The sequence below is a fragment of the Ipomoea nil genome, unplaced genomic scaffold, assembly GCF_001879475.1.
Source record: "Ipomoea nil cultivar Tokyo-kokei standard unplaced genomic scaffold, Asagao_1.1 scaffold2845, whole genome shotgun sequence".
In the NCBI taxonomy this organism is placed as follows: Eukaryota; Viridiplantae; Streptophyta; class Magnoliopsida; order Solanales; family Convolvulaceae; genus Ipomoea; species Ipomoea nil.
The window spans coordinates 4,227,849-4,254,526 of NW_017619273.1; the positions used below are offsets into that span (position 1 = coordinate 4,227,849).

The following is a 26,678-nucleotide window of genomic DNA, read 5'->3' on the forward strand; positions in this document are numbered from 1 at the left end:
AATTTATAATAAATCGCAAATGTATTGGATAGTACAAATTAAATTAAATTATAAATTAAAGACTTGTTTTTATGTATTTAGAAAAATAAATTGCCCTGTTATATATATCGTGGACCATATATAGTTCACATTATAACATAAAACATTAATATACATGATAAGAATGGCTGACTTGTAAAGGTAAATCCAACTTGCTCATAGTATATTAAAGAATCGGCTGAAATTTCTTATTAATTTCACATACTCGGACTTATTAGGTATGAATAAAATAATGAACCATAGTGATAAATAAGTATTTATCACATATTCAACTTTCTTAATTTCCCTATTCTATTCTGGCGAACGCAATAGTGTCCTTCCCATGATGAAATGTAAATAGAAAGATTGATTGAGAGTAGTACAATATAAATAAATGTGTTAAGATGGAGATTGGAGAAGAGTGCAGTGAATTCCTTAATCCCTTCTACCCCTTTTTATAGTGGTTTTGGGGTTTAGGAGTTGGTGGCTTTTCTCTATTATTTAATGTTTTTTGGGAGCCTTTAAAGACTAAAATTCTATCCTTGAATTGAAGGCAACTGCATGTACTCAAACAAGGGGCTGAGGGATGTGCAATATTGACCAATAACAGCCGGGGATGGGAATATAATTGTTACTCCGTATTTGTTATTTTTTATTTTTATTAACAATTTTTTTTTTATCTTTTACTGTAATGGGGAAGTAAATATCATTGTTATTTGTTTTACATCAGATCATTATCAAAACCAAAAAAAAAAAAAAAAAAAAAAAGATAATTAGTTGAGTTAATTTTATCATTTAATATAATATGGATGTAAATATCATTGTTATTTGTTTCACATCATTGTCAAAACCAATCAATAAAGACAATTAGTTGAGTTAATTTTATCTTTTACTATAATGTGGATATATATCTTTGTTATTTATTTCACATTGTTGTCAAATTAAATTAGTCTCTGTATACCAAAAAAAAAAAAATTAGTCTGGCAAACTTTGCAATATTGATCCTTCATTCAAAAATTGCTAAGTATATCTAGCTTAATTGGAGTGGTGCCAATTGACAATACTTTTTTTTTTTTTTTTTTTGGTATAGATAAAAAGGTACTCCATATTATATTAGCCGCCCAATAAGTCCACTCCAACAACTAAATAAACAATGTAGTGGAGCATGCGGCTCAAACTCAAATTTTCAAATAGTATTGGTGAAAATTTATATACTTGATAAGTGTTAATTTTTAGTATTTTTATGTGCACAATTGATATCAAATTTAAATAATTTCATATTAATTGGAAGCTAAGTATGTGCTTATTTTATTTATTTGTGTTATTTAGGCGATTTGGAGGCATTGGTTATAAAATCATGTAAATTGGAGCTCAATTGGATATGTTTTGAAGTCATCTTAATTGGCACAAAGTCGTGTTCAGGGAGTCATGAGAGGTCAAGAAAGTGAAAAAAGAGCTAGTTGGAAGTATCATCTAACGTCGATCTAGTAGACGTAATAAATAAATGATATGACGTCGGTTATAAAAAACTGACGTCGTATATTTTTTAAAAATTTTAAAATTCAACATAAGACGTCGAATTTTTACTAAAAACCGACGTTGTATATTAATTTAACAATTTTTAATAAATAAACGACGTTGGTTTTTAAGAAAAACAGATGTCGTTTATTTTTTTTTTTTAAAATAAAATACCATAGACGTCGATTTTTAGTAAAAACCGACGTCGTATGTGTTATTTTAAAAATTTTAAAAAATTATAACATCAATTTTTTGTAAAAATTAATGTCGTATATTAATTTAAATTCTTTTAAAAAATAAACCACGTCGGTTTTTTTTATTATTATAAAAAATTGATGTCATTTATTTTTTTATTTTTAAAAATTTATTATACAACGTCGGTTTGATTTAAAAATCAATGTCGTTTATACTATTTTTTTTAATTATTAATTTTATTTTATGATTTCCAACCAACAGCTGTAAAATTTTATAATTCACATCAATTTCAAAACCTGTGCATCAATTTAACATTCAAAATCTCATAATTGATCAAGCTAATAAATTTTTCAATTATTCAAACTAATAAATGTCACAATTAATCAAGCTAATAAATTAATTCTACAATTGATAGTAATTAATAATAATAATTTAAAACTTAAATTATCAACATCAACTAAAGAACCATTTTATTAACCTATTCATCAATAAGCAACTTAGACCATGCGTCTCTAACTTCATCAATCTGATCTTGTTGATTGTAGGACAATCTTCCTTGTCTCTCCAAACTCTACAAAGTTGAAAAGCGATAAATAATCAATAAGCTAGTATTTTCAAAAATTTGAAGGAGAGAGATATTTTATTAAATTACTTGCATTAGTCATTCCTTTGTATGCTTGGATGGGAACAATTTTCAACATAAATTTCATCACATAATAGCCGCATTCGGTAGTTCCTCTTTGATTGGCACACTAAATTTGAATTACAAATAATTAAGAATTTTTTTAATAAAAAACAATAAGATATATGCAGTTTTACAAAGTGTATGAAGTACTTACCCAACATGTAGTCCATTTTGGTGGACGACTTTGTTAATTTCCTTCCACTCAGTATGCTTGTTGCATTGACACACCTATTAATATAAAACATAAAATATATGTAAGCACTTGACATCACTATATCAATAATAACTATTAATTATTTTTAAATTTACATACGTTTCCATTATCTCTTTAATTCCATCACGTGGCTCGAAAACAAATGAATCAAACCAATAAATTTCATATAACAGTGGACAAACTGCCATCAGCATCCAATGCCCACTACAAATAAGTAATTTATTAGTTTTAAGTGAATATAATATATAAGAGAAGTATATATTATATATAAGTAATTGTATTTTAAACGTAATTAATACTTACTTGAGAACATATGTGGCTAAATACTTACTTGTATGGTGGCATTTATATACGATATCCTCTCATCTCTAGTCTCATTTTTGGTTGAATCCAATGTGGATCTAGGAAGCCATACGTGTTTTTGGATTCCAAACCAAAATCTTTGTAAAGACTCTTATTCACAGTCACAACCAATTATATATTATTAAAAAATATGATGATAAATAAAATTTAAACTATTATGAACAAATAATACTAAAGAACTTATTACTTTATAAAGAACTGAAAAAAAAAAAAAAAAAAGAGAAATATGGGATGGTCTCCATATTAACGAATACTATACGATGTTGGTTCGTTGAAAGAAAAAGAAAAGAAAAGAAAGGAAGAATAAAAGATATATTGAAAGTTTGTTGCTTAATTTAGACCCCCACTTCATTAGAATGTTGCTTTGTTCATTCACATGTAGCCACATTATAATAAAGTCCTATCATGCATGCTAGTGTCTTAGGAGCTTAGAAAGTCCTAATTCAAACCTACTGAAACCCAAAGAATCAATAACGCCTCTACTGAGGCTCGAACTCACAACCTTCCAAATGAAAGTCCAACCCGGTACCATTAGACCACATAGTCTTGGTGATTTAAGTTCATGATAATATTGTTTTAATTGCATATATTCCCTTGTTTTCTTATTAAGAATTAGTTTTACACTTGTTTTGAATGTTTTACGGCGTTGGTTAGTGTTTTGGAACCATTGTAGGTTAATTGCAAAAGCAAGGGAAGTTCTAGGAGCCGAAAAGGACCGAGCGGTGATGATACAGGCAGTTCGACGCATCGAGCCAACAAATGTTCCAGTAGGGTATCCGTTTGAAGCTCAGTAGATTCAACGCGTCGAGAAATTCCAATAGCAGTTCGGAGCAAGGAGTCGAAGACTCGACGCGTCAAGCCATCTCTCGACGGGTCGAGATGTCCCAGCACGCATCCGAGAAATCGACGCCTCAGATTCAACGCGTCGAGCGGTTCAACTGGCAGCTTCCAAATTAAAAGTCGTGCTGAAATTTCCTATTTCGTCCCGAACTTGGTTCCCACTATAAAATCACGCCTTCCTCAACCCCAAAAGGGGTATGCTGTGTTTTGTTGAAAAGAAAGAAGAGAATTAAGAGCTAAAAGTTGTCTTGGGAAGAAAGAAGAAAGCTAGGGAGATTGGGAAAATCACTAGGTTTATTCTTGTACTCTCTTTGATTATTTGTAAACTCTCTTTATTATTGTTATGAATTCTATATTAGCCATGTGTGACTAATTTATCTTAGAGATTCTTGGTAAAAAGTGCTTATGAACCTAAGTGCCTAATTCTCAGATTTCTATAATATTTATATTTGGGTTTTATACTTGTGTATCAATTGTGATTTCATATTGTTGATGCTTGTAATTAGTGGTCATGATTACTTGTTTCATAGCTATCTTTATGTCATAACGAGAGTTAAGGCATAATTTAAGGCACACACAATTTCATTTAACTGTTGCACATTGGGAGATGACATATTGGTTAAGGAAGTTAATTCTTAGTTATTGCACATCGGGGGATGGTAGTAGATAAGAGTTTATTATGAATGCTTGTTCTTTCATTGTTGGGTATTTATATCACGGGAGTGAATATTCATTTAGGTTAGAGATTACGGGAGTAACTCTTTCCCTTGTTGCATTCACACACTTATTTAAACCCAGATCTAATATTGCACTTAAGTTTGGCACTTAGTGATTAAACACTTGAATCCAAGGAATTGAATCTCATTCTTTCTCTATTGTTTTCACAAACCTGCTACTTTGCTTTTAATTTAGTTTTAATCCACCATCCATGTCTTTCGTTAGGATTAACTTCACAAGAATAAATTAGTAGCTAGTGTTTGATACACCCACTTCCATGTAGATCGATAACTCGTTACTCCGAATAATTATTTGTTTGAAAAATATATGGCAATCACACACATGCATATTCATTTTTAATATACTTTATTTTCATTTGTTTCACTTTTTGTATATTACATGTTAATTTTTTGACTCCACGGTATAATTCACTTCCAAGACTGCATATATCATTTAAATATCTTAGCCACCAAAACATCTAGTAACAGTAGCTATCCACTTACTAACCATTTCAAATTACCGTATTAGATAATAGTTAATCATTTTCTCTTTTTAAAGATTTTTTTTTTTGGATTTTAGTATATTATTTGTGTCACGCATGATATGAGAAGTGCAAGCTAAGTGCTGTTAAAGTGGTCTCTTAACCAACTTTTGACGCAAGTAAATGCATCATCAATGCGTTAATTACTTTTAAAGAGAATTTGTGTCCAAACACTTCTCCTTAGCTTGCTTCTATTCTATTCAAATCGAAACCAAACGGATCCATAGCTATTTTTATGTAATTGGCAAAATTTGATCGAGCTTCTTCCGTTGAGAATACAATGTATCGGTGAGCCACGAAGATGTTATAATCTAAAAATATAAAGGAAAGTCAGTAAAGATAGCAACAAAGTACGGAGAAAAGGAAAAAAATAATGAAATGTTGGCTATAAATAGGAAGAAAAAGATCGAGAATAGGAGAATGATGAAATACTAGCTATAAATAGGAAGAAAAGGATAAGAAGAAAGATAATAAATCAAAATGAATATGCATGCATGAATTATATTATGAGATTGAAAGGATAAGAAGAAAGATAATAAATCAAAATGAATATGCATGCATGAATTATATTATGAGATTGAGAGAAACTAAACGCATATATGTTTGATCCCCCAAAATTATATTGATATAAAATTAATTAAATTGAATTTTGTAAGTATGAACGATGTAACACCAGTTGAATGCAAAAATTATATATATATATATATATATATATATATATATATATATATATATATATATATATATATATATATTTTACTTCAATTCATTTCCAATTTAAATTAGAGCTAGGGCAACTAAAAGTAGCATATGTACAAAATTCAATAGCCCCGAGCCCCGATGATGATTTGCTAGGTGATCTCCACCGAAGTGGTGACGACGGCGTCTGATGTAACAACGGCAGCAGAAATTACGTCGGTCTAAGGGACCATCATCTGTGCCGTTGGGAAAAAAGAATGGGTTTTCCATACTTAATTAATTAGGTCCTAATTATTAGGAGAGAGAAGTGATTTGAAAAAAAAAAAAAATTGATGAATTTTAAAATTAATTGTAGATTTTTTTATTTAAATTTCTTAAGTAACTATGTCAAAAATAAATATTGGGCACTCTAAAAATTAAAGCCACTGTGCTGTTGGGCATCTTGAACGGTTCAAAATCCGGCCTTAGCTAAATCCAATTTGCACCAAAATACATTAAACGATCTGCGATTTTCAAAAAAAAACATTAAACGATCTGCTGAAAGTTCTTATTCATTTCATAGTACTCGGACTTATTGGAAACATATAAAATAATGAAGCATGCTAACAAATATGTATATATCGGATATGATTTGTATAGTTCATATTGAACTTCCTTATTCTATTCTGGCGAAGGCAATAGTGTCTTTCCCATTATGAGCTTTCCGGTAGAAATGCTTGGCGTAGTCGGAGTAGAGAACCGGCTTGTATACCGCCTTCTCCCCGCTCGCCAGCACTTCCGGGAGCGGCGCCACGATATCATTAGGCCTCGGGTTCACAAAAACTGGCACTGAGATCCTGTCATTGTTCTCATTGGCCATAACGCGATGCTCGATGCTCTTGTATCGACCGTTGCTCATGATCTGGAGAGCGTCGCCGATGTTGATCACCAGAGCGCCCTTCACCGGCGGCACGTGCGACCAGGCCTCGTGCTCCAGTTTGCGCACGTACAGGCCTCCGATGTCGTCCTGGAGGAGGAGTGTGAGGGTGGAGATGTCGGAGTGACGGCCGACGCCGACGGTGAGATCCGGGTTGGGGCACTTTGGGTAGTAGTTGATGTTGATCCTACGTGAACCCATTAGAAGTGATTGTTTGGAATCGTCAATTTCATTCACGTTTAGTCCTTGCATCAATGCCTCCAATAGCTTCTTACTCACCATTTCACAGCTTTTCAGGTACTCCAGTGCATCATCCCTGGGACAAATTATGTTATTTTCATTATTGCATGGAAAAAGGAATAATATATAAACATATAAATAGTGAGCTAGGTACCTGCAAGAAGGAGGCCAATATTGAGCGGCTTCTTGGTCAGAAACATAGAACATACTGAGGTGATCTTTCCACTCCAAAGCCTTCTCTATCTGTGGAAGAAAGCTTGTGCTATACCTCACATGGCTAGTCGGAGAGTTCTCCTTGGAATACTTCTTCTTCTCCTCCGCGGGCTCCCTAAAGAAGCGGTATGTAGCCGCCTTAGCCTTCTCCAGCATCTCAAGGGGAATCCCATGGTTCACAATCTGGAAGAAACCCCTCTTCTCGGCGGCGTCGCAAATGAGCTTAGCCACCTTTGGGTCCTCCCAGTTTGAGACGTCAATGACCGGAATGGAGTCGTCGGTAACGACATCCATGCTGGAGAGCCTCTCCTCCGGCGGGTGAACGTATTGGTTGGGGAGGGTTTGGAGGCCAAGCTCTGAAAGGCCCTTCACTCCGTGACCTTGTTTCACCACGAAGTCATTGATGTCGGAGAGAACAGTGGAGAGTGCTGTTGCGGGCATATTCTCTTAAGTTTGATGAAATGTAAATAGAAAGATTGATTGAGAGTAGTACAATATAAATAAATGTGTTAAGATGGAGATTGGAGAAGAGTGCAGTGAATTCCTTAATCCCTTCTACCCCTTTTTATAGTGGTTTTGGGGTTTAGGAGTTGGTGGCTTTTCTCTATTATTTAATGTTTTTTGGGAGCCTTTAAAGACTAAAATTCTATCCTTGAATTGAAGGCAACTGCATGTACTCAAACAAGGGGCTGAGGGATGTGCAATATTGACCAATAACAGCCCGGGATGGGAATATAATTGTTACTCCGTATTTGTTGTTTTTTATTTTTATTAACAATGAATTATTTTTTTTTTTATCTTTTACTGTAATGGGGAAGTAAATATCATTGTTATTTGTTTTACATCAGACCATTTTCAAAACCAAAAATTAAAAAAATAATAATAATTAGTTGAGTTAATTTTATCATTTAATATAATATGGATGTAAATATCATTGTTATTTGTTTCACATCATTGTCAAAACCAATCAATAAAGACAATTAGTTGAGTTAATTTTATCTTTTACTATAGTGTGGATATATATCTTTGTTATAATTATTTCACATTGTTGTCAAATTAAATTACCAAGACTGTGTGGTCTAATAGTATCCGGGTTGGACTTCCATTTGAAAGGATGTGAGTTTGAGCCTTTGAAAAAGTATATGAACAGATACTACATTGTAATAGAGCCAGTGACATTCAAAAAAAAAAAAATAGTCTTTGTATACCCAAAAAAGAAAAAATTAGTCTCTCCAACTTTCCAATATTGACCCTTCATTCAAAAATTGCTAAGTATCTACCTAATTGGAGTGGTGCCAATTGACAATACTTAATTTTTTTTTGTTATAGATAAAAAGGTACTCCATATTAGATTAGCCGCCTAATAAGTCCGTACTCCAACAACTAAATAAACAATGTAGTGGAGCATGCGGCTCAAACTCAAAATTTCAAATAGTATTTGGTGACAATTTATATACCTGATAAGTGTTAATTCTTATTAGTATTTTTATATGCACAATTGATATCAAATTCAAATAATTTCATGTTAATAGGAAGCTAAGTATGTGCTTATTTTATTCATTTGTGTCGTTTAGGTGATTTGGAGGTATTGGTTAATTGGTACAAAGGCGTGTTCAGGAAGTCATGAGAGGTCAAGAAAGTGAAAAGAGCTAGTTGGAAGTATCATGACATGATCCAGGGACCTAAAGGAACAAAAGACTACTGCAAATAACACTTTTAACGTCGATTTTTTTTAAAGTCGATCTAGCAGACGTAATAAATAATTGATACGACGTATGTTATAAAAAACTGACGTCGTATATATATTTTTTTAATTTTTAAAATTCAACATAGGATGCCGATTTTTTACTAAAAACCGACATCATATATTAATTTAACAATTTTTAATAAATAAATGACGTCGATTTTTAAGAAAAATAGACATCGTTTATTTTTTTAAAAAAATTAAAATACCATACGATGTCAGTTTTTAGTAAAAATCGACATCGTATGTGTTATTTTAAAAATTTTAAAAAATTATAATGTCAATTTTTGTAAAAACTAACGTCGTATATTAATTTAAATTCTTTTAAAAAATAAACGACGTCGTTTTTTTTTTTAATAAAAAAAACGATGTCATTTATTTTTTTATTTTTAAAAATTTATTATACAACGTCAGTTTGATTTAAAAACCAACGTCGTTTATAGTATTTTTTTAATTATTAATTTTATTTTGTGATTTCCAACCAACATATGTACAATTTTACAAATCACATCAATTTTCAGAACATGTACAATAATTTGACATTCAAAATCTCACAATTGATCAAGCTAATAAATTTTTCAATTAATCAAACTAATAAATGTCACAATTAATCAAGCTAATAAATTAATTATACAATTGACAGTAATTAATAATAATAATTTAAAACTTAAATTATCAACATCAACTAAAGAAGCATTTTATTAACATATTCATCAATACGCAACTTAGATCATGCGTCTCTAACTTCATCAATCTCTTGTTGTTTGTAGGACAATCTTCCTTGTCTCTCCAAACTCTACATAGTAGTATTTTCAAAAATTTGAAGGAGAAAGATATTTTATTAAATTACTTGCCTTATTCATCCCTTTGTATGCTTGGAAGGAAACAATTTTCAATATGAATTTCCTCTTTGTTTGGCACACTAAATTTGAATTACAATACAATTAAGATTTTTTTTAATAAAAACAATAAGATATATGCAGTTTTACAAAGTGTATGAAGTACTTACCCAATATGTAGTCCATTTTGGTGGATGACTTTGTTTCCTTCCACTCAGTATGCTTGTTGCATTGACACACCTATTAATATAAGACATAAAATATATGTAAGCACTTGACATCACTATATCAATAATAACTATTAATTATTTATAAATTTACATACGTTTCCATTATCTCTTTAATGTCATCACATGGCTCGAAAACAAATGAATCAAACCAATTAATTTCATATAATAGTGGACAAATTGCCATCAGCATCCAATGCCCACTACAAATAAGTAAAATTTATTAGTTTTAAGTGAATATAATATATAAGAGAAGTATATATTAATATTATATATAAGTAATCGTATTTAAAACGTAATTAATACTTACGTGAGAACTACATATGTGGCTAAATAACAATTTTTCTTCCCATATTGCATGGTGGCATTTATATACGCTATCTGCTTATCTCTAGTCGCCATTTTTGGTTGAATCCAATGTGGATCTAGGAAGCCATACGTGTTTTTGGATTCCAAACCAAAATCTTTGTAAAGACTCTTATTCACAATCACAACCAATTATATATTACTAAAAATTATGATGATAAATAAAATTTAAACTATTATGAACAAATAATACTAAAGAACTTATTACATTATAAAGAATTGAAAAAAAAAAAGGAGAAATATGAGATGGTCTCCATATTAACGAATACTATACGATGTCGGTTCGTTGAAAGAGAAAATAAAGGAAAAATAAAAGATTGAAAGTTTGTTGTTTAGACCCCCACTTCATTAGAATGTTGTTTTGTTCTTGAGTTGTATTTTGCTCCTTTGGTTGCTAGTGTCTTATCTCTTCTAAGCTTAGAAAAGATGGATAATTGTGATATTATCCCTTTTTATTAATTTTTCTTACCACTTCTTTGTTAGCCATTCACCCGTAGCCATATTACAAGCTTAATAAAATCCTATTTGATCTTAACATGCAATCTTAGAGTTGAGCCAGTGGGAGTATAAAAGGCAAGCCTATGAGATCTTATTCAAAGCCGTGTTTTGCATAATCTCAACTTAGTGTTTGTGCGCACTTGATCTTCACGCACTTTAATAATTTGGGTGCTTGGTTATTGACTCGAGAATGGGTCTTATGTGTCAAGTTGAGATGACTCTTGAAGCATGTTATCTTGTGGCAAGTTGGTTGGTGGTAAGTTAGGTTGTGCAAGAGAAAGTAGAAGTAATTTGTGTGTTTGACCTGTGATTTATTATATGGTTTTGTTTTAGGACAAGAAAAGGTTTAAGTATGGGGGAGTTTGATGTGAGCTTAATTGTACATGTTTCTCGTGTTAGTTTGAGTATATTTGTTGGGTTTAAGTTCATGATAATGTTGCTTTAATTATTGCATATATTCCCTTGTTTTCTTATTAAGAATTGGTTTTACACTTGTTTTGAATATTTTACGGTGTTGGTTAGTGTTTTGGAACCATTGTAGGTCAACTGCAAAAGCAAGAGAAGTTCTAGGAGCCGAAAAGGACCGAGTGGTGAAGATACAGGGAGTTCGACGCATCGAGCCAACAAATGTTCCAGTAGGGTGTCCATTCGAAGCTTAGAAGACTCGACGCGTCGAGATCACTTCTCAACGCGTCGAGAAATTCCAATAGCGGTCTGGAGCGAGGAGTCGAAGACTCGACGCGTCAAGCCATCTCTCGACTCGTCGAGATGTCCCAGCATGCATCCGAGAAATCGACGCCTCGGATTCGACGTATCGAGCGGTCGAACTGGCAGCTTCCAAAAGTCACGCTGAAATTTCCTATTTCATCCCCAACTTGGTTCCCGCTATAAAATCCCGCCTCCCTCAAACCTAGAAGGGGTATGCTGTGTTTTGGAGACAAGAAAGAAGAGAATTGAGAGCTAAAAGTTGTCTTGGGAAGAAAGAAGAAAGCTAGGGAGATTGGGAAAATCACTTGGTTTGTTCTTGTACTCTCTTTGGTTATTTGTAAACTCTTTATTATTGTTATGAATTCTATATTAGCCATGTGTGGCTAATTTTTCATAGAGATTCTTGGATAAAAAATGTTTATGAACCTATGTGCCTAGTTCTCAGATTTCTATAATATTTATATTTGAGTTTTATATTTGTGTTGCAATTGTGATTTCATATTGTTGATGCTTGTAATTAGTGGCCATGATTACTTATTTCATAGCTATCTTTATGTCATAACGGGAGTTATGCATAATTTAGGCCACACACAATTGCACTTAACTGTTACATCTTGGGAGATGGCATATTGGTTAAGGAAGTTAATTCTTAATTATTGCACATCGAGAAATGGTAGTAGATAAGATAAAAGTTTATTATGAATGCTTGTTCTTTCATTGTTGGGTATTTATATCACGTGAGTGAATATTCATTTAAGTTAGAGATTATGGGAGTAACCCTTTCCCTTGTTGCATTCTCACACTTGTTTAAACCAGATCTAATATTGCACTTAAGTTTGACACTTGGTGATTAAACACTTGAATCCCAGGAATTGAATCTCATTCTCTCTCTATTGTTTTCACAAACCAGCTACTTTGCTTTTAATTTAGTTTTAATCATCCATCCATGCCTTTCGTTAGGATTAGCTTTACAATAATAAATTAGTAGCTAGTGCTTGATACGCCCACTTCCATGTAGATCGATAACTCGTTACTCCGAATAATTATTTGTTTGAAAAATATACTACAATCAACACACATATTCATTTTTAATATACTTTATTTTCATTTGTTTCACTTTTTGTATATTACATGTTAATTTTTTGACTCCACGGTATAATTCGCTTCCAAGACTGCACATATCATTAAAATATCTTAGCCGTCAAAACATCTAGTTACTGTAGCTATCCACTTACTAACCATTTCAAATAACCGTATTAGATAATACTTAATCATTTTCTTTTTTAAGGATTTTTTATATCATTTGTGTCACGCATGATATGAGAAGTGCAAGCTAAGTGCTGTTAAAGTGGTCTCTTAACCAACTTTTGACGCAAGTAAATGCATCATCAATGCGTTAATTACTTTTAAAGAGAATTTGTGTCCAAACACTTCTCCTTAGCTTTCTTCTATTCTATTCAAATTGAAACCAAACGGATCCATAACTGTTTTTATGAAATTGGCAAAATTTGATCGAGCTTCTTCCGTTGAGAATGCAATGTATCGGTGAGCCACGATTCCACGAAGATGTTATAATCTAAAAATAGAAAGGAAATTAAAATCAGTAAAGATGAGCCACGATTCCACGAAGATGTTATAATCTAAAAATAGAAAGGAAATTAAAATCAGTAAAGATAGCCATAAAGCACGGAGAGAAGAAAAAATGATGAAATGTTGGCTATAAATAGGAAGAAAAAGATCGAGAATAGGAGAATGGTGAAATACTAGCTATAAATAGGAAGAAAAGGATAAGAAGAAAGATAATAAATCAAAATGAATATGCATGCATTATATTATGAGATTGAGAGAAACTAAACGCATATATGTTTGATCCCCCAAAATTATATTGATAAAAAATTAATTAAATTGAATTTTGTAAGTATGAACGGTGTAACACCAATTGAATGCAAAAATTACAGTTTTTTACTTCAATTCACTTCCAATTTAAATTAAAGTTAGGGCAACTAAAAGTAGCATATGTACAAAATTCAATAGCCCCGATGATGATTTGCTAGGTGATCTCCACTGAAGTAGCGATGACGGCGTCTGATGTAACAACTGCAGCAGAAATTACGTCGGTCAAGGGACCATCATCTGTGCCGTTGGGGAAAAAAATGGGTATTCCATGCTCAATTAATTAGGTCCTAATTATTAGGAGATATAAATGATTTTTAAAAAAATGATGAAGTTTAGAATTAATTGTAGATTTTTTTTAATTTAATTCTTTAACTATGTCAAAAGTAAATATTGGACACTCTAAAAATTAAAGCCCCTATGCTGTTGGGCATCTTGAACGGTTCAAAATCGGGCCCTAGGTAAATCCAATTTGCACCAAAATACATTAAACGATAAACTGAAAGTTCTTATTAATTTCAGAGTACTCGGATTTATTGGAAACATATAAAATAATGAAGCATGCTAACAAATATGTATATATCGCATATGATTTGTATAGTTCATATATTGAACTTCCTTATTCTATTCTGGCGAAGGCAATAGTGTCTTTTCCATTATGAGCTTTCCGGTAGAAATGCTTGGCGTAGTCGGAGTAGAGAACTGGCTTGTATACCGCCTTCTCCCCGCTCGCCAGCACTTCCGGGAGCGGCGCCACGATATCATTAGGCCTCGGGTTCACAAAAACTGGCACTGAGATCCTGTCATTGTTCTCATTGGCCATAACGCGATGCTCGATGCTCTTGTATCGACCATTGCTCATGATCTGGAGAGCGTCGCCGATGTTGATCACCAGAGCGCCCTTCACCGGCGGCACGTGCGACCAGGCCTCGTGCTCCAGTTTGCGCACGTACAGGCCTCCGATGTCGTCCTGGAGGAGGAGTGTGAGGGTGGAGATGTCGGAGTGACGGCCCACGCCGACGGTGAGATCGGGGTTGGGGCACTTTGGGTAGTAGTTGATGTTGATCCTACGTGAACCCATTAGAAGTGATTCTTTGGAATCGTCAATTTCGTTCACGTTTAGTCCTTGCATCAATGCCTCCAATAGCTTCCTACTCACCATTTCACAGCTTTTCAGGTACTCCAGTGCATCATCTCTGCAGGGACAAATTAAAGAAGATGAGAATACAATCATTATGTTATTTTCATTCTTGCATGGAAAAAGGAATAATATATAAATAGTGCTAGGTACCTGCAAGAAGGAGGCCAATATTTCGCAGCTTCCTGGTCAGAAACATAGAACATACTGAGGTGATCTTTCCACTCCAAAGCCTTCTCTATTTGTGGAAGAAAGCTTGTGCTATACCTCACATGGCTAGTCGGAGAGTTCTCCTTGGAATACTTCTTCTTCTCCTCCGCGGGCTCCCTAAAGAACCGGTATGTAGCCGCCTTAGCCTTCTCCAGCATCTCAAGGGGAATCCCATGGTTCACAATCTGGAAGAAACCCCTCTTCTCGGCGGCGTCGCAAATGAGCTTAGCCACCTTTGGGTCCTCCCAGTTTGAGACGTCAATGACCGGAATGGAGTCGTCGGTAACGACATCCATGCTGGAGAGCCTCTCCTCCGGCGGGTGAACGTATTGGTTGGGGAGGGTTTGGAGGCCAAGCTCCGAAAGGCCCTTCACTCCGTGGCCTTGTTTCACCACAAAGTCATTGATGTCAGAGAGAACAGTAGAGAGTTCTGTTGCTGAAGGCATATTCTATTGGTTTATGTTTGATATGATGAAATGTGGTAAATAGATGAGAAAGAAAGATTGATTGAGATAGAGTAGTATGTGCTAAGATGGAGATGAGTGAATTCCTTCATCCCTTCTACCCCTTTTTATAGTGGTTTGGGGTTAGGGGTTGGTGGCTTATTTCAATTATTTAATATTATCTTTTTTGAGTATATATATAAGATGAGAGTAATTCATTTGGTAAATACGATGAACGAAGACTATTATATAATTCTATATATCATTGATGAATTGAAGGCAGGCAGGCAGCTAAAGATTACTTTTAGAGCTTCAAAAAAGGAGGGATGTGCAATATTGACCAACCACAGCTCGCCCGGGATCATATTGAAAGTCAGACAACCTCTATTTGCCTTACCTTGGCCTGTTAAAAAAAATGAATTTATCATATTGCAATGGAAAATAATAATAATAATAATAATAATAATAATAATAATAATAATAACAACAACAACAACAACAACAACAACAACAACAACAACAACAACAACAATAATAATAATAATAATAATAATAATAATAAGTCTCAATCAAAGTTATATCCCTCATTTATGTCCATGTTTTTACTACTAATCATTTTGTACATTATGCTTTTAGTGTTGTACTATATAATTTTTTGGACAAAAATATCCCTACCATTATAACTTCCGTTATCTTTTCCATTATTTTTATCATGCGCATGCATCCACCATATATTTTCTTATATTCTTTAATGATAATAATATTTGTAGATATTATATATATATATATATATATATATATATAATTATTATAATAAATAAATTTGATTTCATATATATTTTAATTAGTAGAGATTTATTAGTTATTTTTTAAAAATATATATGTGAGCATATATCCATTAATGTGTATCCAACTATCAGCTTAGGCTTTTAGTTGAGATGGAGCACATGCTTCAATTTGATATCAGAGCCAGACCAAAGGTCATGGGTTTGAATCTCAACGTCACTCGTAAGCGACTACGGTTTACCGGTCCACGTGTTGGTTGGAATCCACCGTACACGTGAGGGGGCGTGTGAGCATATATCCATTAATGTGTATCCAACTATCAGCTTAGGCTTTTAGTTGAGATGGAGCACGGTTAGCCTATCTTATTATTATTATTATTTCTATATTGTATAGTTTGTATTCTAGTGGTGATAGATTAGTTGACTTAGCCTTTTCTATTAGTTAGGATTAGTTAGAGTTTCTTTCATCGATATACTCTGTAATCCTATCTTCTGTTGCAATCTATCTGAGGTGATTTCTCTAATCGGGTATCAGACAGGTTATCCGATCCTCTCCAACCTCCACCACCAATTTTCCCTCCCTCACCCTGTCCGACGATCGATCTCCGACTCCATAATGTCGGCATCATCCGAACGTACCATATCCGCCGCCGGAACCCAGTCGCCAGCCTCCGGCAACAACCTCTCCGGCGCCCACCATTACATCACCATGAAGTTGACGATGAAGAACTTTCTGTTCTGGAGGATGCAACTCCTCTCCTTCCTTCGCGGCCAGGATCTCCTAGGTTTCGTGGACGGCACTCATCCATGCCCACCGGCGACTGTCCCCGCCGCCTCCTCCACCGGCGACTCGACCACGACGTCTGCCGAGCCCACTCCGGTGCCAAACCCGGAGTATCATGCGTGGATTAGGCAGGATCAGACGATCGTGTCGCTGTTGGTATCCTCCATGGCGGACGATGTCCTTCACCTTGCACTTGGCCGAGAGACGTCTGCCGAGATTTGGACCTCCGTCACCGGCGCTCTTGGATCATCCAGTCAAGCACGGTGCCTGACGCTGCTCAACCAGTTTCAGATGTTGCGCCAGGGCAACTTGTCGACGGCGAACTACCTGGGCAGAGCCGGAGTCCTCGTTGAGTCCCTGATCCAAGCTGGCCGGCTGCTCACCTTGATGGAACAGAATCTATACGTTATCCGGGGCCTCCGTCCGGACTAAAATCGCTGGCCACGTCGCTGACCGCCACCGGCGCACCGGTCACCCTCACTCACCTTTCTGACTTCTTGCAGGCACACGAATTCATCCTGGTGGATGACTATCCCTCGGTTGATGTTGGAGCTGGGCACACAGCCTTGTACGCAGGAGCAGGCCGTGGCTCGCATGGAGGTGGCCGGCAGCATCAATCCACGCAACAGCCGCGTGGTGGCCGGCAAGGTCGCGGCGGCCAGAACCGAGGAGGCCGTGGCGGTAGGGGTGCGCCGAGATGTCAGATCTGCCGTTCCCACGGGCATTCGGCAGTGTACTGTTATAAAAGATACACAACGCAGCCACCGCAACCCCAGGCGCACGTTGCGATGTCCGGCGAGGCACCGGCATCTCCGGTCGTCGTCCCGGCGGATGGGTGGTATCCGGACACCGGCGCCACCGCTCACGCCACACCGGACGCAAACATGCTCAGGCAATCGGATGAATATGGCGGATCAGATGTCTTAAGAGTGGGTAATGGGGCAGGTTTGTCTATTTCGCGAATTGGTCGTGCAACTATACCATCAGTGTCAAAATCTCTATATCTAAATAATATCCTCTATGTCCCAAATCTTTCTGTTCCGTTGCTTTCTGTACATAAATTTACAGTTGACAACAATGTTTTTTTTGAATTTCATGATAACTGTTTTATTGTGAAGGACTCCACAACCAAAGCAGTACTTCTTAAGGGGCCAACGTCAGGCGGGTTGTACAAACTCCCGGTGTCAAAGCCAAATTTTGCGTTCATCAGTTCCCGGGCCACTCCCACTATATGGCATCGCCGGTTAGGACACCCGCACAAGCAAGTTCTAAATAAAATACTCCAAACCTGTCCCGTCACGAGCAATAACGTAGCACTAGTTGAGTCGTGCGCATCGTGTCACTTGGGAAAATCGTCCAGATTCAAATTAGATAGTGTTCCAAATTCCACTATGAATGTATTAGACTTAATTTTTACAGATATTTGGGGTCCTTCTCCTGTAATATCTAATAGTGGTTTTCTTTATTTTTGCCTATTTGTAGACGATTACTCAAGATTCTGCTGGTTTTATCCATTACGGGTAAAATCAGACATATATAAAGTTTTTGAGTCGTTCCGTGTCTTGGTAGAGCGCCAGTTTGCGCGTTCAATCAAATCTATACAATCTGATCTAGGGGGTGAGTACCGAAAATTGCACACCATATTCCAAACCTTAGGGATAAACCACCGTCAGTCCTGCGCCTATACACATGAACAAAACGGGCGAGTAGAGTGGCACAATCGGCATATTGTCGAAACAGGCTTAGCTCTACTTGCTGAAGGCAAAGTACCCCTCCAATATTGGGAATATGCCTTTGAAACGGCAAATACCTTAATCAATTACTTACCATCATCGGTCATAAATAATGAGAGTCCATACACTCGTCTATTTAAAACTGCACCCCCATACACGTTCCTTCGTGTCTTCGGGTATCGGTGCTACCCATATCTAAGGCCTTATAACCGGCACAAGATTGAGTATCGCTCCGCACCTTGTGTCTTCTTAGGTTATCCACCGTCCTTTAGGGGGTATAGGTGCACTGATCTAATTAGCGGAAAGACTTATATCTGTCGTCATGTCCGCTTTGACGAGTCTGTTTTCCCCTTTGCTACAGATTATTCTCAACAAGTGGCTGCTACACCGACTCTTCCGTGGGCATCAGCATCGGTCGTGTCACATGGTCCAATTTCGGACACGACATCGCCCCCGGCTCCACGTGACTCACCTGCACACCTTCAGGCCCTGAACCGGTTCCATTAGCCCGTGAGTCTCCACGATTGGCTATAACACATACTGCTCCGGCAAAAGCACGGAAGTCTCGCAAACAACCCCAGCCCCGTGATCATGTTATGCGTCTTCGCAACATGACAAAGGGCACAGACGAGCCGTTTCATGCTTTGACTGCAGTTGCAGACCCGACTTGCTACTAACAAGCAGTGGGTCACGCACATTGGCGTGAGGCTATGGACCAGGAGTTTAATGCCTTACTACATAACAACACCTGGCGGTTGGTCCCACCTCAGCCTCACATGAACATCATTGGCTGCAAGTGGGTTTTTCGCACGAAGCGCACCGCTGATGGTTCAGTTGAGCGGTACAAAGCCCGGCTTGTGGCGAAAGGGTTCAATCAGGTAGCAGGAGAAGATTTCTTTGACACATTCAGCCCGGTAGTCAAACCGACCACAGTTCGGATGCTCTTTTCTCTCGCGGTATCCAACAAGTGGACTCTACGTCAGTTAGATGTCCACAATGCCTTCCTTAATGGTCATCTGGCAGAAACTGTGTACATGAAGCAACCTCCAGGGTATGAGGACCCTACGACACCCGGGCACGTGTGTCATCTACAGAGGTCCCTATATGGCTTGAAACAGGCCCCACGAGCCTGGTTTAAGCGTCTTCATGATTTTCTGTTGACTGCAGGTTTTAAATCATCCAAAACCGACGTATCCTTGTTTTACTACTCGGCTGGAGAGTCCCAAGTGTTTTTGTTGGTATACGTCGACGATATTATAATGATGGGCAACGACGCCAACCTAGTAACTTCACTGTTACATCGACTGTCCACTACGTTCAAAATTCGGGATCTAGGATCTCCTGGTTTCTTCTTGGGTATAGAGACAGTGGTGTCAGGTCAAGGCTTCATTCTTTCCCAGCGGCGTTATATGTCGGATCTCCTGGGCCGTTCAGGGATGTTGGACTACAAGCCCCTCACTATACCAGCTGCTGTCACCAAGCCAGCTACACCGACTGAAGAACTATTTAACAACCCGACTCAGTATCGTCGGATAGTTGGCGCCTTACAGTACTTAACCATCACTCGTCCTGACTTGGCTTACGCAGTCAACCGACTGTGCCAGTTCATGCACACACCGACTGTTGATCATTGGGCGCTTGTGAAGCGTGTCTTACGGTACATCAAGGGGACCCTTGACTACGGGCTCCACCTCACACCTTCCGCATCGACCAGCATACATGCCTTTTCGGACTCAGACTGGGCGGGTTGCCCAGTAGACAGGAAAAGTACGAGTGGGTTCGCGGTATATCTCAGCTCTAATCTTATCTCTTGGCTATCCAAGAAACAGCGCACTGTGGCACGCTCCTCTACTGAAGCTGAATACAAAGCGTTAGCTGACGTCTCTGCCGAAGTGACCTGGGTTGTGTCTTTACTACGAGAGTTGGGTATGCATTCTGGTCAGCCTTCCACGTTGTGGTGCGACAATCTTGGCGCCACTTATCTGTGTGCTAATCCGGTGTTTCATGCTCGCACCAAGCATGTAGAAATCGACTATCATTTCGTCCGTGACAAGGTGGCCTCCAGGGACTTCGTCGTCAACTACGTGTCTACTACGGACCAGCTTGCAGACATCTTCACCAAACCACTCCCAGCACCGAGGTTTGCTGCTTTACGAGACAAGCTCAATGTTGTCTCCTTACAACCTTGTGTTTGAGGGGGTGTGTTAGCCTATCTTATTATTATTATTATTATTATTATTATTATTATTATTATTATTATTATTATTATTATTATTATTACTATTATTATTATTATTATTATTATTATTATTATTATTATTATTATTTCTATATTGTATAGTTTGTATTCTAGTGGTGATAGATTAGTTGACTTAGCCTTTTCTATTAGTTAGGATTAGTTAGAGTTTCTTTCATCGATATACTCTGTAATCTTATCTTCTGTTGCAATCTATCTGAGGTGATTTCTCTAATCATATAAATATTGGGTATATATGTTTTTGCGCATCGCGCATAAAAAAATTAGTAATAATAATAATAATAATAATAATAATAATAATAATAATAATAATAATAATAATAATAAACCAATGGAGGACATAAATTAACTTCTTTAAAAAATAGGTATAAACTCGCAACAAAATTAACTAACTAAAAGACCTTTCTTTCTATTTTCAAAAAAAAAAAAAAAAAAAGACCTTTCTTTCTTTGACAAAATAGAAAATTGATATTTCGCCATACTTTTGTTTTATGAGAAAATATATATATATATATATATATATATATATATATATATATATATTCAAAGTTCTTTCCACCTGTTTGAAACTTTCCAATTTAAATTCTACAAAAGAAACTATGCATCTTCACTTTAATATGCATATATGTCAAAATAATTTGATAATTTGAGTTGAGTCTTGCAACAAGTGAAATTATTGTACGTGTGGGGTTTGGGAGAAAATTGGAAAAGAGGAGCTGGGAGAAGTTGGTAAAGGTAAAGTTTTTATTAGATGGAGACTTTTTGATACGTACATGTAGTTTTTTTTTTTGAAATATGGCGTACCAGTATATTAATTCAAAAATTGAATGATAGAGTCAGGAGGGATTAAATCCCAGTACATAGAATGATCCTGATCATGGGCTAATCTAGCAAGAGTATGCGCATGTAAATTTAGAGTTCTTGGAATAAAACTAAGCGAACAAAAAACGAAACTATTAATAGCTATCCTGCACTGCTCAATCACAATTCCAACATAAGATAAGTTCGGTGTAGTTACTGCATGAACCGCATTCCTGAAGACAAGACAATCTGTAAGAATATCGACCTCGTTCTCGTTTCGGTCTTTAAGCCAGGACAAGGCTTCCTTGCATGCTAGTGCTTCTGCCATAAGAGGAGTTAAACACCCCGGGAGTTTTCCGTTTGCCGCTGCTTTGAACAAACCATTCGGATCGAGTAAGACCGCCCCATAGGTTGCATCTCCCGTCCCCGGATCGTATCCGGCGTCGACGTAGCACGTCGTCCGCCCGGCTGCCACTGTCTGCACCTCGCCGGCCGGTGCCGCTTCTGGACGAGAATGAAGTGCCGTGTAGCTCGCCTCCCCCGCAGCTGCACGGCGCCACACCACCTCCGGCCTCCGTACCGCATGTTGCCAGACCGCCTCGTTTCTGGCCATCCATAAAAAATAGAGGACCCCCACAACGCGTCTGACCTGTTCTCCTGTGAGCATATCCATAACAGTCATAAGCCAGTTCGGGAAAGATGTTGAAGAAATATTCATAATAGGCAATCCCGAACTATTCCACACGGCTCTAGAATAATCACATAAAACTAATGAGTGCATAACATTCTCATTTGTAAGACCACACAACATGCATGTTGGGTTCACATCTACCCTCTTTATAATCAAATTTGCTGTGGTTGGGAGTATATCACACACTGCTCTCCATAAAAAAGTTTTCCACTTAGGGGGTACATGTAGTTGATTAATATATATAATAGATATATGAATGGACACAATAAATAATTTCGATAAACTCCACCACTAATTTAAAAATGAATTTAGATAATAATTAATATTAAACTATCATGTAGTGTGATGACATCTTGGTTACTGTTTTAAATGGATGGTCGTAGGTTTGAAGCCCACCTCAAGAAAGAAAGGTTGTATGAAAAATATATAAAAATGATATATATAGCATTGCTCTTATAATAATCGACCCCACTCAAAAATTAATAGGGTGATTGTATATTACTAAATCTTTATTCTTCTAAATATAGTTTCATTAGTTTGTATTTTTGCGGAATTAGAATGGGAAAAGAAAGTTTATTTTCAAAAAAAAAAAAAAAAAAAAAAAAAAAGAATGGGAAAAGAAAGTCAATAGTCAAGATTCTACAATAGATAGCATTTTCATTTGAGTAAAAGGTGTAAATACATAATCTTCTTAATTTTATTTCTTAGTCTTTAATTAATATATTAGATAATATTAATTATTTTATTTCATTAAAAGTAGTTTTAAATTTTATTTTAATATGGTGAGATTTTTCAGTCCATGGATAACCAATGAATATAATAAATATATTTATTTGACAAAACTAGTTTTTTTTTTAATTAATTATTATAATTATTTGAATATATCTAGGTATGTGCAGTGGTACGAATGATATGATACGAATCTATTTATGATTAGTTTGTGTACACATGTTGTGGTATCAGACAAAAAAAAAAATCTTTAATTTGAATATATAATATATCTCTAGATTATCGACAATTAGATATTTTTATATTTTACTATAATGTGGAAGTAAATATTGTTTTTATTTGTTTCACATCGCTCTCAAAAATAAAACAAAAAAAAAAGACAATTAATTGATTTAATTTTATCTTTTAACTATAATGTGAATTTAATTAAATATCATTATATTGTTGTTTCTTGTTTGTTTCACATCATTGTCAAATTAGTTTCTCAAACTTTGCAATATTGATCCTTCACTCAAATATAATTTTATTATATAATTAATTTTATAAGAACAAAATTTAGTATTAAAAATATCAACTAGAGTTTGCAAGAAAAATAATTCACATATAACTATAATTGAAGTTTCAAACATATACATAACAAAAACATATCTAAAAACATATCTTTAATTTCTCTTTAACAATATTAGTAAGTTCATTAAAGATTTATAGACATTTTATAATTGAAGTTTCAAACATATACATAACAAAAACATATCTTTAATTTCACTTTAACAATATTAGTAAGCTCATTAAAGATTTATAGACATTTTATTTTTAACAAAAATAAGTTGAATTTTACTGACTTATTAATTATCATCAAAATCGCATTAAGAAAACTTCATTAATTTTAAAATGAAATTTTTATGACATAATTTTTATTTTTTATTCTAATGATCTACATCAATATTTATCTTTATGTTGAAAATACTCATGACTTTTTATTTTTATCACAAGTAGAAAATACTTATTTTGATTATGTTGAAAATAATCATTATATTTTATATTGATTAATTGTTATATATAAAAATTATATTAATTATTTAGATGGCACAAGTAATAAGCTACACACAAGATCTCATAACTTATGATTACCTATACCACTATACGAATGCTTAAAATTTTGGGAAGGGTTGTAGTTTAAATAAGTTTTACAACATGGAAGTCTTTTATAACTTTATTTTCATATAGTTATACTTGATTTTAGTTAGTAAGACAATAACCGCTAAAGATTATTAATATTGATGGACCAAACACAATCTCGTCTTATTTTCTCACAAATAATTTATTTGTGACATTTTTACATGTTTAATTTTACGAGTACCCTTAAATTCACTTAACATGTAACATATCAAAAGAAAAAATACTCCAAACTTCCACATCTCAAAATTAATGTACCGAAATTATTTTGCAATTGATAATGAATTCAAAACTACTCTTTTTATTCTTTCATAGGAATAATGGATGTCAATTTATAATTTTTAGCATAGTGTATCAAGGAATTTAGCTCATATAGCTAAAATTTTCAAACTAAACCCTTCATTAAAAACGACGCATTCTATACAAATTAAATAGAGGCAACACATTATAATCTTCAAATGATAATAAACTTAACAGGTTGAGTTGGTAAAAAGTTTAAAATTATATAATATCCATAATTTAGTTAAATTCAAATTAAATAACAAAAGCAGCTTAGTAATTCAAAACTTTTAAATCCTATATATAATAAAGCCATATGGTCTTGTGAAAATTAAATGGTGATCATCAACATTTAATTTTCACAAGACCATAATAATATTGTTAATTATAATAACAATAACAATAATAGTAATAATAATTGCAATAATAATAATGATAATAATTTCCACTGACAGTTTCTAATATATATATATATATATATATATATATATATATATATATATATATATATATATATATTATATTTATTTATATTTCAATTTCTACTGGCAAATTATTGTGTGAATGATGGTCCACATAATTGTAGGGATCATGAATATCAAATACATTTTTAATATATTAAAAATACATTATTTTTATATTGAAAGTACCTTACATACATATATAATGTACCCTTAGTAATTTAAAATATACTTTTTATTTCATGCAACCCCAAAGTTCATAAGTTTGAAATTAATATATGGCATAGCTAGGCGGTCTAATATTTAAGATTGTTGATGTGCATATTGAGGACTACGGAGACAAAGATGCGTTATTCGTGGATTCATCGGATACTATCCAACAACACTCTCCAACTTAATTGACATGAAGTAGGCTTAGTAACATTAAGATTATATTCTCGAATTATTAGTTCTCATCTTTTATTGATTACACACTTAATTCGATAGCATTTGGAAGAAAAAATCAATGTTCGAACTAAGATTGTGATTTTGGTCTTTAAAGGTCAATTGTACGTTGCTATATCTAGAGTTAGAAATCTCAAAGGTCTAAAAATTTTGATCCGTGGTGACTCTGGAATTGTAATTCAATTACTATTGTAGTTTACTGAGTTCTTAAAAATTTGTAATATTAAATACTATGTACTAAATTTTTAATATGGTTTAAGATTTGTAGTAATCACCCACCTTAAATATTATTTTAATTATAAATATATTTATGTTCATAATTTTATCATAGGAATTCACACATAATAATTATTAAATAACAAAAATTTTATATATGAATAAACCTCATAAGGGTATATTTTTATAACATATTTTCCGTGCATCGCACGGGACAAATACTAGTTAATAATAATACAAGAACATATGATAAAAAAATAGAAAATAATAATAATAATAATAATAATAATAATAATAATAATAATAATAATAATAATAATAATAATAATAATAATAATAATAATAATAATAAGGTTTTGTAAAAGCGTTTCTGTTGATTATTAAAAATGTTTGTATTAGAATTTTATTGGACATACTTGCTAAAAATTAATTTTGATAATAATGATAATGCTAATGTTTTATTTTTGCTCGACATGTACGTCTCACTACGTGCAAGGTGAGCCAATAGCCTTAATAATCCTCAATTATGTTGAACCGACACTTCGATTAGTAATTTTTAATTTTATTATACTCTCCGAAAATATATTAGTGTTGATATTAGTGAACTATAAATTGCTTCTTTTTTTTTGGAAAAAAAATAATAAAGTTATGTCATGATGGATATGATGTAGCGTCAATATATATATAATAGATAAGATTTGAAAAGTCATGTTTGAATCTTTTAGGTCGGTAAGCTACCATCTTGAAATTTAATTATTTATTTATATAAACGAATTGGTAGATACTTTGATTTTGACACGAGTTTCTATACTTGAAATATTATATTACTTGACTTAATTAATTAGCTTATTAATTCTTATCGACACTAAGATCCATTTACTAACAGAAAATTGGTCTTTGTTTTCTATTTTTTAATTTTTTAGTTTTCATTCTCTGTTTTTTATTTAGAAAACTTGTTTAGTAATACTTATTTTTTCAAAATAAATCATTTCGTGAAAAGTATCATTTATTTTTTTAAAAGTTTGCACATACGACAACTGATATATTAATCACTATAAGATCAATCTGAAATCAATTCAAATCAGGTGAAACCTACC

The 26,678-nt window shown here is 34.3% G+C and overlaps 3 protein-coding genes across 5 annotated transcripts; 1 reads left to right on the top strand and 2 right to left on the bottom strand.

Annotated features, from left to right (window-relative positions):
• Window positions 1-201: 201 nt before the first annotated feature.
• Window positions 202-7,694, bottom strand: LOC109160336 (feruloyl CoA ortho-hydroxylase 1-like). Of its 2 annotated transcripts, XM_019308662.1 has the most exons (3): window positions 7,101-7,694; window positions 6,453-7,022; window positions 202-337 (listed from the first exon to the last, which is right to left on the bottom strand). In XM_019308662.1, exons 1-3 carry the CDS (start codon window positions 7,598-7,600, stop codon window positions 331-333), a joined length of 1,077 nt encoding a protein of 358 aa, XP_019164207.1. In that variant the 5' UTR covers window positions 7,601-7,694; the 3' UTR covers window positions 202-330. The 2 variants fall into 2 exon arrangements, with proteins under 2 accessions (XP_019164207.1, XP_019164206.1); XM_019308661.1 differs by lacking the exon at window positions 202-337 and having other exon boundaries at window positions 6,327-7,022.
• A 2,347-nt stretch (window positions 7,695-10,041) lies between these two features.
• Window positions 10,042-15,290, bottom strand: LOC109160335 (feruloyl CoA ortho-hydroxylase 1-like). Of its 2 annotated transcripts, XM_019308660.1 has the most exons (3): window positions 14,726-15,290; window positions 14,046-14,630; window positions 10,042-10,061 (listed from the first exon to the last, which is right to left on the bottom strand). In XM_019308660.1, exons 1-2 carry the CDS (start codon window positions 15,226-15,228, stop codon window positions 14,054-14,056), a joined length of 1,080 nt encoding a protein of 359 aa, XP_019164205.1. In that variant the 5' UTR covers window positions 15,229-15,290; the 3' UTR covers window positions 10,042-10,061; window positions 14,046-14,053. The 2 variants fall into 2 exon arrangements, with proteins under 2 accessions (XP_019164205.1, XP_019164204.1); XM_019308659.1 differs by lacking the exon at window positions 10,042-10,061 and having other exon boundaries at window positions 13,947-14,630.
• Window positions 15,291-16,626: 1,336 nt separating this feature from the next.
• Window positions 16,627-17,226, top strand: LOC109159863. Its single transcript, XM_019307972.1, has one exon. The coding sequence runs from the start codon at window positions 16,627-16,629 to the stop codon at window positions 17,224-17,226; it is 600 nt and encodes a 199-aa protein (XP_019163517.1).
• The last annotated feature ends 9,452 nt before the right edge of the window (window positions 17,227-26,678 follow it).

What these genes read in the sequence shown, in the direction of transcription:
- LOC109160336 (XM_019308662.1), bottom strand. Translation starts at nt 7,600, where the DNA reads ATGCCCGCAACAGCACTCTCCACTGTTCTCTCCGACATCAATGACTTC. An exon ending in TATTGGCCTCCTTCTTGCAG is followed by an intron (nt 7,023 to 7,100) that starts GTACCTAGCTCA and finishes AATTTGTCCCAG; the next exon opens with GGATGATGCACTGGAGTACC.
- LOC109160335 (XM_019308660.1), bottom strand. Translation starts at nt 15,228, where the DNA reads ATGCCTTCAGCAACAGAACTCTCTACTGTTCTCTCTGACATCAATGAC. An exon ending in TATTGGCCTCCTTCTTGCAG is followed by an intron (nt 14,631 to 14,725) that starts GTACCTAGCACT and finishes TTGTCCCTGCAG; the next exon opens with AGATGATGCACTGGAGTACC.
- LOC109159863 (XM_019307972.1), top strand. Translation starts at nt 16,627, where the DNA reads ATGTCGGCATCATCCGAACGTACCATATCCGCCGCCGGAACCCAGTCG.